General features: G+C 37.9%; 2 protein-coding genes across 2 annotated transcripts; one reads left to right on the top strand and one right to left on the bottom strand.

Moving 5' to 3' along the window:
* Positions 1-1,084: 1,084 nt before the first annotated feature.
* Positions 1,085-3,626, top strand: LOC141332142 (uncharacterized). Its single transcript, XM_073837244.1, has 3 exons — positions 1,085-1,231; positions 1,527-1,838; positions 2,814-3,626. Exons 2-3 carry the CDS (start codon positions 1,628-1,630, stop codon positions 2,897-2,899), a joined length of 297 nt encoding a protein of 98 aa, XP_073693345.1. The 5' UTR covers positions 1,085-1,231; positions 1,527-1,627; the 3' UTR covers positions 2,900-3,626.
* A 135-nt stretch (positions 3,627-3,761) lies between these two features.
* Positions 3,762-9,958, bottom strand: cldn7a (claudin 7a). The gene is made up of 4 exons (XM_073837243.1): positions 9,478-9,958; positions 5,224-5,388; positions 4,947-5,031; positions 3,762-4,665 (listed from the first exon to the last, which is right to left on the bottom strand). The coding sequence occupies exons 1-4, from the start codon at positions 9,698-9,700 to the stop codon at positions 4,500-4,502; spliced, it is 639 nt and encodes a 212-aa protein (XP_073693344.1). The 5' UTR covers positions 9,701-9,958; the 3' UTR covers positions 3,762-4,499.
* Between the last annotated feature and the right edge of the window lie 2,125 nt (positions 9,959-12,083).

Genomic DNA, 12,083 nt, shown 5'->3' on the forward strand with positions numbered 1-12,083 from the left:
TCACTGTTCTCCTAAATTTGTTATGACTTTTGGAAGTCTACAGTAGGCTACTCTGAATGTTTATTCCTGATCCGACCAATTAATACAGGCCAAAACATGACAATAACCAAAGACTATAGAATACCCAAGACATTTCACTCGTGTAGTTTTGAATGGGGAAAAATGCAACGCTCATTATGGCCGCGAAGCCCCGCCTTCTTAGTGAAAGAGCCAATGTTGATTAGTAAAGTCAGCGCGTCACTGCAGCTGCCGTTAGAAGTCCCGGTTGCTATAGAAACAATTGGCGCTCTAGACGTACGCTCAGTACTGCGCATGCGCACTGGCTCATCTAGCCGGAAAAATAAGCGTTTTTTCACCCTATTGGAGCACAAGGAACCATATTTATGAGGCAGTTCTTGTTGGATTTCTTTGAAGATTTAAAATATGAAATTTAATCGTAAGCTTGGTGAACAGTTTTGGAGAATTTGATGTTTCCCCATTCAAACAGATAGGAGCTGCACTTGTATGCCCGAGAGGCGTATCAAAGATGGCCGCCGAGTGACATGACTTGCCTTAAAGGGACTTTGCAATAACTGATCATTTTCAGCAGCAATAAGCAGCAAAACATGCAAGTTTCGTTCGGTTCAGTAGAATAGTTTACATTCAGTGTTGCCAATATGGCCAATCGATGACACGTCGTGAAAATACTATACTTTATTCTATAATAAACGTGTTAAATCAAATTGCAGCTGCCTATTTTAATATTTCACAATGCTTGGCACATTTTTTATCAGCTTGCCAAGGGCTGATTATGAATCTATCTTTTTTTCCTCTGCCCTCTTCCTTCAAAGATTTGGCAACACATACAAAAGACACAGATGATGCCATTCTGATAAAGCAATTTGAATTCCTTTCAAACAAACCGTGTCAATGATAAAGTACAAGTGAAACATTCTCTAAGGTCCAGTGTGGGCTCTCACATATGTAGGTTACAGTTAGCGAGCCCACACACGGTGGGCGAACTGTCAATAACCACTTACCCACGGGCTCACAACACGACTATTGCAGAAATCAGGCCCTCCCTCGCAGTGACGCATACAGAAACGACCAAGGAAATCCCCAAGTGAGAGTTACGACAGACTCTCACCACCGTAGATAGTGGGCAACTTCCGACTCGCGTTGAACACCGCGTACAAATCGACATAGAAGACAAATACGTGTAAACCGTGTCCACGCTCAGGACAAATACAAGGTAGGGATATGTTTCGTTGTTTTATATTTTGTATAACGTTACGTGTTATATTTCGGCTACAACATATCGTAATGTTAGCACAAGCTTTGTTGTTGACAGGCGTGAACATACTCGAGCTCATCCGGTGCATGCGATCAGTTTTACTTGTGTGTATACAAGGTGTAGCCTAGGGTATATATAATACGACTGTTTATCGGGGTACTGTGTGATTTATTACGCATATTGGTTATTGGGTTTCATTATTTAGAACATAATAGGTTGATAGCTTAATTTTCCCGTGTTTTACCTTCCCCAGGTGTTGTAAACACGGCTTTTGGATCAGTTTAGGTGGATTGAGAAACATTTTGTCGGCGTTGCGGAAGTGCATAGACAACCAACGACTTGCGGTCGTTTTTTATGAATACACCTACCGAAGTACAGCAGCAGGAGGACATGTACGGCATGGCAGAAATGCCCGACCTCATAGCACCGGCAGGTGCATTACAACCCAGTCCAGTAATCACGTTCGAGCAAGGACAGGCTGGGAGAAACAGACCAGACCTCCTGTCCGCCCCACGAAGAATGCAGAGAGCCCCCAAACTCGGACAGATCGGCCGGTCTACTAGAGGTGGGTGATAGGTTTTTTTTTTTTTAATATAAAACCCTTTGACCTGAGAAGAAAATTCTAGATCAAAATGTTAAAAGCCTCACTAGAAATGGGTATTACCCTCATTTTAATCCCAATTACAAAAACATTCAAAATTTGCAGTTCTTGAGAAGCTTCAGGGCAAATTTCTGTTCTAATGTAACATTCTTCCCTTAACTTGGTTCAGCATTATTTTCCTGTCAGTATGTCCCCTAATAACCACACTGAAGCTGTTAGCAAGTCCAACAAGTTTATCTTGACAAACATACCTTCTGTAGTTATTAAAAATAACAAAGGGAAGTACTAATTATGACTAATGATGCTTTTGAATCATTGGAAAGATCGGAAAGATTGTGTTTACAAGTTGAATGCACATGAACATCACCAGGAAGTTATGATTATAAGTGAACCTTCAGAAATCTAATAAAAACATTGAGTAAAAACATTTTTTTTTCTCAATTTTTATTCATTTTGTAGATGCAGAGTTTTGACACGTGTGACCCTGGACCACAAAACCAGTCTTAAGTAGCAAAAGTATATTTGTAGAAAAAGCCAACAATGCATTGTATGGGTCAAAATTATAGATTTTTTTTAAATGCCAAAAAATCATTAGGATATTAAGTAAAGACCGTTCCATAATGATATTTTGTAAAAAAAAAATCCAGAACTATCAACTTAATTTTGTATTAGTTAAGAACTTAATTTGGACAACTTTAAAGGCAATATTCTCAATATAGTTGTATATAGGTCCTATCAATTCATACATCAGTGGAAGTTTATTTATTCAGCTTTCAGATGATAAATCTCAATTTCCAAAAACGTACTCTTATGACTGGTTTTGTGGTCCAGGGTCACACATGTGAACTCCACAGGTGGACTTTACCACACCATAACTAGTGGTGTTCACTGGTTTCCACTCTGTTGTCAAATGATACATTTCCTCTTTTGTGTTTACAGTGGTTATTGATGACGAGGACTTGGATGATATCATAAACAATAACAGAAGCTTCCCGGTTTCTCAGAGAGTATCACCTGTTGCCTGATGCATGACTTGACTGTGCCAAAGTTGTTGAGAGGCCAACACACCAAAGCAGGCCTAGACAATTGAACTAAAATCTCCCTCTCACATGTTGTCGTCACTTTTCACTGTACAGCTTTTAAGGCTTTCGCCACTTCAAGGTCAAACGAGAGAACTGTGGACTTTGCTTCCTGTCCACTTTATGCTTGCCCGTCACTTCACTGATGTCGTGCTTCAGTCTGTAGCACTGAATGATCTTGTCTGGTGTGTGGTTTTGGATGTTTATTTCTCGAGGTGAAGATCTTGATGATCTCTAATGCAACAGGGCTATATTTATTACATTTGCACTTTACTGCAGAATACAAAAAGCTAACCTCAGCAGGTTGGATTACTCATCTCCCAAAGAGGACATTTTCCTGTGAAACTCTGTTAACGTGTAACACGCCATTTGGTGAGAACTGTGGTTACCTTGGTGATCTGGGTCTACCGTGACAATTCTCTGAATGACATCGGTTACTTGTTAATTGTAAGGATCTTTTATTTGGTCACTGTTTTTATGTGCCTGTTAATTTTAGTTTGAATTAAGTACAATTTTGAATGCATACTAAATGAGATGAACAATCAAATCTAAAATGATCTCAGATGTTGCTCTTAAAAAACGTTTTGACTTCTAAATGTTTGCATGGAAATTAATGGATTTTTGTAATTGTTTTGGGGGAGTGCAGTGGGAGTAATAAAGTATGCATGAGTAACTTTTTGCATTTGTTAATGTTTGGATAAAAGCTATTTGTGATTTTTTTTTTTTAATTGAAAACTTAAATTTCACGGCATTGATTTTTTTAAATGTAAAAAGGTTTAAATTATTCTGAATCTCAGATTTCAATATAGACCTACTTTTGAGTAATATCCTTTTCAACCACAGGAATAAATAACCAGCCTGATGCAACGAAAGCCATCTTTATTGAAAATAAGCGTGTAAAACAAATGTATAAACAACAGCTAACACTGCCATTATTAATAAGCTTTTATGAGTAAAAGATATTCAGGCTCATGGACAATAAAAATAAATGTGAGGTGGTTAATACTGAAATGTGTTAAGCAAATGAAAAAAAAAACATCTGCAATTACATAAGAGTGACTCAAATGAGTATTAAAATGTTAGCATTTCTGTTGGATCAATAGTCAAAAACAAGCAAATCTTAAAAAGAATTCTGCCTCCATTTTAGGCAACACCTGCTTACTGTGTTGGTTATACTGCTCCCTAGTGGGCACTTTGAAAACACCAACATATGACCCACTACCCAAGTTTCTCTTCTTTGACACAGAAACCAACACTTCATTGAAACACTGAGGGCTTAAAGCAATCTGTGAGTATTTGTACTGGCACTAGATTTCTACAGTCCTCCATTTCACAAACTCCCAGAGTGTTTGTAAATGCATTATCTATTTGAACTTTTGGACAACTGATGGCCCTTTTTATTATGGGACGTTAGTCAGTTGGTAAACTGTTTTCTTTCTCAGTGGCAGCTGTTTAACCTTCCACATGTTCAGTTCATTATTCTGTTGAAGAAATTCTTCACCTTCTTTAGTTGCTGCAATGTCTGTCCAGTGGGGGGCAGTCTTGGTCACACATATTCTTTGTTGCTGCTGGTTGCAGACCGTGCAGAGTTACTTTTAGGATATTTTGACACTTGTTTACTTCGAGGACAAGAGGCAGCCAACATAGCTCCACCAAGAACATCAAGAAAAGACCCGCCCCAAGCGATGAAAATGGCAGCTCCAAACTCAAACCTAAAGAGAAATGGTTGTATGGGAAATGTTGTGAAAATTGCATTTGGCGGAAGTTCAAGAGTGTTTCTTAACCCTGTTCATGGATGCTTCCCAACACATTTGGGATGTTTCCATAATCGAACCCACCCAAATTAACTCAACTCATCAACACTAGTAGAAGTGTTCCAAGAACTGAATTGGGTGTGTTGGATAAGGAAGACATCCAAAATGTGTCTTTTTGGGGGACCTCCAGGAACAGTGTTGGGACACTCTGCTCCAGAAATTGTGCAAACTGTGCTTACTTGGTGTTGACTGGAGTGAAGGGGTTGTAGAAAGCTCGGATCACGTTGTGGGCAAACCACGAGCAGGCAACAATTGCACAGAGGGCTGTAGGAACAAAATACAGAAGATCTTTCTTTGTTTGCCAACATCAGCATTAGCTAGTTTAGAATTAGCTGCACTGTTTTCTTTGATGTTCATTGACCCACAGACTGTACAAAGATTGATGTTATATAAGAGCAGTTCAAACATGGTTTACTGTAAACTTGCATGAACAGTCTGTCTCAGTCTCTTACTCACCTCCCACCAGCAGTATGATGCCTCCTGTCACGGCCGTGCGAGCCTTGCGAACTTTGTCATCAGCTCCACAGGTGGTGCACTTCATGCCCATGCAGGCTACACCAAGACCGGCAATGGACACGATGATGCCCACAATCATCAAAGCACGGGTTGCTTGAAGATCACCTACAGAAAACAGTTAGAAAATGACAGAGAAAGACTGCTTACTGCTCATTGTGGTATTATTGCGAATTTCTACACTTAAACTAGATGTTAAAGGAACACTCCACTTTTTTTGGAAATAGGCTCATTCTCCAACTCCCCCCCCCCCCCCCCGAGTTAATAAGTTGAGTTTTACCATTTTCAATGTTTTCCTGTTCTTGCGATATCACTTTTAGCATAGCTTAGCATAGATCATTGAATCCTATTAGACCAATAGCATCACGTTCAAAAATGACAGAGTTTTGATATTTGTCCTATTTAAAACTTGCCTCTTCTGTAGTTATATCGTGTACTAATACCGGCGGAAAATGAAAAGCTGCGATTTTCTAGGCCGATAGGATTAGGAACTACACTCCCATTCTAGCGTAATAGTCAAGGAAGTTTGCTGCCGTAATATGGCCGAAGCAGGTGGAGTAATATCACGCAGCGCCTGAAATTAGTTCCCAGCTAGGTTAGCATTTGCAACATGTGCTGCGTGATATTACTGCGCCTGCTGTAATACTACAGAAGAGTCAAGTTTTAAATAGGACAAATACTGAAACTCGTTGGTCATTTTTGAACGTGATGCTATTGGTCTAATAGGATTCAATGATCTATGCTAAGCTATGCTAAAAGTGATATCGCAAGAACAGGAAAACGGCTGAATGGATTTCAAAACGGTAAAACTCAACTTATTAACTCGGGGGGAGTTGGAGAATGAGCCTATTTCCAAAAAAAGTTCCTTAAAGATCTTAACAAATGCAAATGGCCAAAGCACCAGGAAATAGCTTTTAAATAAATGTAATATTACAGAGTGTCTATTTACACTAAGCGTTTGTAGTGGATTTTTTTGACGCAAGTTCGAATCTGCCTTTTGCCGAACTAATTCTTCTCCCTTTTCATATCATACATCAGATCGGAAACGCATTTATTTTCAATAAAATATAAGAAATAATCGGAATGTGAAAAAGTGCCTCACATGTGTTTATCGGTTAAGGTTAGGGTAGGGTAAGGGCTTTATTGTTCCAATAAGGCAGCATCCATTTAATAATTTAAATAAAAATGATAATTTACACTCAATATGTTATTACTGCATACTTTTTTATAATGTACTACAATAACTGGGTGCAAATATCTGACACTTGCACTAAATAGTATAAATAGCATATAACTAATATTATTCCAAATAAAATACTGCTATTTTTACATAGTGTAAATAAAATCTATCACTATTAAGTGTTATTATTCAGTGTTATTATAACACTGTGAAAATAGTGCGATTTCCGCTTAGTGTATATAGAATTTATCACTGTTTACACTTAGTGTAAATTGCATATTGTTACAAAATAGTGCTATTTTCACTCAGTGTAAATAGAATATAACCCTATTTGCATTTAGTGTAAATATCATAACGCTATGAAAATAGTGCTATTTTTACTTGGTGTAAATAGAATATATTGCTATTATTGCGTAGTGTGAAAAGAATATATCGCTATTTGCACTTGTGTAAAGAAAATCTTGCCTATCGCTATTTGCACAGTAAGAAAATATACCATTTTCACTTAGTGTAAATTAGAGGATGGATACCTGAGCCGAGCCCGACGGTACCCGACGGAACCCGACGGGCCGGGCCGGGTTCGGACAGATATTTAGAAAGGAAGCTCGGGTTCGGGTCGGGCTCGGTCACATCAGCGCTATAGTGCGCCTGTGTTATAACAGCGCTTTTTGCCCCGTGTGCACTGATGCGCTCATCTGTTGACATTTCCGAACGCCTTCCTACAGTTGCTTAATAAAAGCGGGCTTTCCACAAAAAAAGTGCATGTGTCATTAGTATGAGAAAAAAAAAAAAAAAGATTTTAACTGTGTCGGGCTGGGATCGGGCTCGGACATAAATATCTTAATGCCTGTCGGGCTCGGGTCGGGTTCGGTTACTGCTCTGTCGGACGCGGGCCGGGCTCGGACAGAAAAATGTGGCCCGATCCGCACTCTAGTGTAAATAGTATCTGTTGCCACTGCCTTAGTATTACTTATTTACTAATATTAAATAAATTACATTGTACAATTTTTCTGGATACTGAAATCCTAACCATCAGTCATGCAAATGGCCAAACCACCAGAAAATAAGTTAAATAGGAATATTGTAAATTATAATCATTTAATATTATTCTTTCAATTATTATTATTATTTAAAGTTTTCCTGTGCAGTTGTTGAAGTGTTTAGTGTCAAGTTTGAGCACTAGTTATAATAACGCTTCTAACTAATTATTCACTGTCCATACACTGTTAAAAGGGATGCTGCAAATATACAAAATCCATAAGTTTGGAAATACAGCTAAAGGAGAGCACAAGAAGTCATTCTGGCAAAAACCAGTCAATGCCAGTGCATTCCTGTACATGTGCACACAAAACTCACCAACAGAGAAAGTTAAAACGTGCGAGGGGCAGGGGTGCAAACTGTAGTGAAGCGGAAGAATTATTCCACTCCTTTATTCATTAAAACACAATGAGACATCTCTTGCCAGGCACAGAAAACAGTCAGCGGTGGAATTCAGCGGGTCACCCTTCATCCTCCTATTTTCTCTCTTGTCTTTCTCTCTTCCCTCCATCCTAATTCAACCTGCAGTCAGGTGCAGTTCCAGCTGGTTTCAACTGGAAGTGTCCTGCCGTTTTCTCAGAAATAACCCCTGAGGTTCTACACAGAGCCCCTTAGTAAATACATCAAGTCAAGAAGGAGTGAACTGCAAGAGCATTTTAGAACAGTCTACATTAATCTGTAAAGTGTTTCTGCAAGCTCTGAGGTAGAACGTGACGTTGTGGTTTCCTATCACAGTCATTGGGGAACTCGAGGGAATGTTTCTGTAACAGCCCTAAATTAAAGCACTCAATTCAATGAATAAACCCATAATTCATTACTGGAAGTTGGGTGTGTTAATAAAAATACCTTAGCAGCTATAGAAACAATGGATTACATTCTTCCTGGAGAAGCACAGGCCATTGTCACCATGGCTACCTGTCCTGCCTGGTTACATTACAGTCATACAGTAGGATTCAAAGTCCCACTGGCAAGGCCAGCATCTATTAATCAAGCTCTGGCTGGGAATAGCACCAATGTTTATTTGAGTGTGTGTGTGAAGAGCTGGAAACTACAGCTTCAGATGCCAGACAATTTCAATAAACACCTACAGTATAGATTTACAGTATATTAGGGCAGGCACTTGATTTGTTAAATCAATTTATATACATGGATCCAATGTGTGATATAATAGTGTGTTTTCAAATTTCAAATTTAGATTTATTTGTTTTTGATGAGACTGATTCATCTGGCTCCTTTACACGTGGACCAGGCAAAACCAGATTAATAGACAATGAACGAAAAAATATGGAACACTAATATGTGACTCTGGACCACAAAACCAGTCTTAAGTACCGGGATTATTTGTTTATTTATAGCCAAAAATACATTGTATGGGTCAAATTTATCGATTTTTCTTTTATGCCAAAAATCACTAGGATATTAAGGATCATGTTCCATGATAACATTCTGTAAATCTCCTACCATAAATATATAAAAACTTAAGTAATATGCATTACTAAGAACTTAATTTGGACAACTTTAAAGGCGATTTTCTCTGTATTTTGATTTTTTGCACCCTCAGAATCCAGATTTTCTAAAAGTTGTATCTCGACCAAATATTGTCCTATTCTAACAAACCATACATCAATGGAATAAGCAATTTGTGAACTAACTTTGACATTTTTTAATTTTTTTTTATATTTATTGATGCAAGCAAGTATATTTTCATTGAACTGATCATTCAGTGAGAACCGAAATTCAGTTCTTAGTTATCTGTCATCACAGTAACACCACAGGTTATTAAAATAGGTAATCACTGTTTTTCAAATCTACAAACTACAGGTCACAGCGGTTGAAAAAAATCCATGGAGACGGTTCGTACATTTGTTTAAAAAAAGTACAGGTCAACACCTAATAAGTAATAGTCTACGTGAAAAAACATGCTCACTGAATGTAGAAAAAAATATTACAAACAGATCGATAGATAGATAAACACTCACTGTCTAATTGTAGAATGGAGTCGTATATTTTGCACTGAAGCTGTCCGGTGCTCTGAAACGCGCAGGACATCCACAGTCCCTGGTAAGTGGCCACTGCCGTGATAATACTGTCCCCCACGTACGCGGACATCTTCCACTGCGGGAGGATTGTTCCCACGATCAGTCCAATGATGCCAATCAGAGAGAGACCAAATCCAAGCAACTGAACGCCCGAGTTTGCCATTATTTTGACACTTAATGGCAATCTGAGCAACAGACTCGTTTGACTCAGCGACCGCTCAGCGCTCCAGTCCCGCACCTGTTACTCTCTGAAGAACCTCTCCAAATAAAACTGTGGATGAAGTTGAGAAAGTAACCGACTCTCCGAGACAAAACAGCAGTCTGTGGCGGTGTTTCTACCTCGACAAAGACGTCAGTTACAGTCGAAGTGTTGCGTAAAATACAGATGCAGAAGAGTAGTCTCGAGGGAATGAGAGTTACGGCTGGCTGGCACGCAATGCCCAGTGTGTTTGCCCTTTGTCGTGACGTCACACCACATAGAATCACTCGCAGCATCTTCACTTAAGTTTTAAAGTTTTGTTATAGCCTAATACACAAAATATAAGGTAGCCCAGATTAAGTCTGTTTTCGCTATAACATATTCTTCTAGACAACTGTCTTTAATAAGAAAACACGCTTCCAAACATGTTGTGGTAAATCATAAGCCTGACATGACGAACGTCTAAACTATGAGACTATAACAACACTATTGTTGTTGTTATAGTCATCCCTTACAAAAATTAACCATGATTTTATTATAGTAAAAATGTAGTTAGCATGTTTTTTGGTGTATTACCATTTGTAAATCCAGTTTTACTACAAATACCATGGTTAACTATGGTTAAAGCAGCAAAACCATGGTCAATTTGTAGTTACCATGTTTTTTTTATTTGTAGTAAAACCAAGGATTTTATTAAGACTATTATTATTATTAGCCAACTATTATTTTGCCTGCTTTTATTTACACTGATCAATTTCAAAACCCTTCTATTTCCATTTGTTTACTTATAGGTGTTACAAAAAGTTTTACATTAAATACAGTCCACTGCTATTTCTTATCCAGGCTCAGGACCTCAACTTACATTTTGTCCATTTCATGAGGACACGTTTGTCACATCTAACCATTCTATCAGGTGACCTCCGCACTTCCAGTGAAAGGGGGGGGGGGGGGGGGGGGAATCTGGAACAATGTCAACTATTGTCTGCAGTGTAGAGTTGGCGCCAATGTTACAGTAATTACACAAAGGTAAAGAGGAAATATCTATAACCTGAGCAAAATTGGGCGGAAGCAATAATGCTATTCAAAGAGGAAATGATTTCACCCAAGAAAATGTCTACGTCTAACAATGATATTTCTGGTTAATGGTTTCTTTCAAAAGTAACAAAAAGGATTTCAATGAATACAGTTGAGGTCAAAAGTTTACATACACCTTGCAAAATCTGCAAAATGTTAATGATTTTACCAAAATAAGAGGGATCATACAAAATGCATGTTATTTTTTAGTTAGTACTGACCTGAATAAGATATTTCACATAAAAGAAGTTTACATATAGTTCACATAAGAAAATAATAGTTGAATTTATAAAAAAATAACCCCGTTCAAAAGTTTACATACACTTGCTTCTTAATACTGTGTTTTTGCCTGAATGATCCAAAGCTGTGTTTTTTTTTTTTTGTTTAGTAATAGTTGTTCATGAGTCCCTTGTTTGTCCTAAACAGTTAAAGTGCTTGCTGTTCTTCAGAAAAGTCCTTCAGGTATCACATATTCTGTGGTTTTTCTGCATTTTTGTGTATTAAAACCTTTTCCAACAATGATTGCATGATTTTGAGATCCATCTTTTCACACTAAAGACAACTGAGGGACTTGTATGCAACCATTTAGGTTCAAATGCTCAATGATCCTTCAGAAGTAAACATGATCCATTGAGAGCCAGGGGTGTAAACTTTTGAACAGAATAAAGATGTGTAGGCTACATTTTTCTTATTTTGCCTAAATAGCATATTTTTAAATGTAGTACTGCCCTTCAGAAGCTACAGAAGATACTTACCTGTTTCCCAGCAGACAAAATAAGTTAGATTTACCCTTGTTCACCCCTGTGTTTCCTTCTTAAGCATCAGTGAGCATTTGAACTCTTCTGTATTAGTTGTATATGAGTCCCTAGGTTGGAAAGATGGATCTCAAAATCAAACAGTCATTGTTGGAAATGGTTCAAATACACAAAAATGCAGAACAACCAAAGAATTTGTGGGACCTGAAGGATTTTGCTGAAGAACAGTGGGCAGTTTAACTGTTCAGGAAAAACAAGGAACTCATGAACAACTATCACCAAACAAAAAAACAAAACAAAACAGCTGTGAATCATTCAGGTAACAAAACTGCATTAAGAACCAAGCGTATGTAAACTTCTGAACGGGGTCTATGTGAACTATATGTAAATGTATCTTATGTGAAATATCTTTTTCATGTCAGTAGTAAATAAAAAATAATGTGTTTTGTATGATCCTTCTTATTTTGGTAAAATAACTTTTTGCAGATTCTGCAAGGTGTATGTAAACTTTTGAACTA

This window comes from Garra rufa, chromosome 3 (genome assembly GCF_049309525.1).
Source record: "Garra rufa chromosome 3, GarRuf1.0, whole genome shotgun sequence".
NCBI lineage: Eukaryota > Metazoa > Chordata > Actinopteri > Cypriniformes > Cyprinidae > Garra > Garra rufa.

Excerpts from the sequence above, each read along its gene's own strand:
- LOC141332142 (XM_073837244.1), top strand. The coding sequence starts at position 1,628 with ATGAATACACCTACCGAAGTACAGCAGCAGGAGGACATGTACGGCATG. Across the intron at positions 1,839-2,813 it reads GATCGGCCGGTCTACTAGAG|TGGTTATTGATGACGAGGAC; the intron begins GTGGGTGATAGG and ends TTGTGTTTACAG.
- cldn7a (XM_073837243.1), bottom strand. The coding sequence starts at position 9,700 with ATGGCAAACTCGGGCGTTCAGTTGCTTGGATTTGGTCTCTCTCTGATT. Across the intron at positions 5,389-9,477 it reads CTCCATTCTACAATTAGACA|GTGATCTTCAAGCAACCCGT; the intron begins GTGAGTGTTTAT and ends TGTTTTCTGTAG. Across the intron at positions 5,032-5,223 it reads CATCATACTGCTGGTGGGAG|CCCTCTGTGCAATTGTTGCC; the intron begins GTGAGTAAGAGA and ends TTGTTCCTACAG.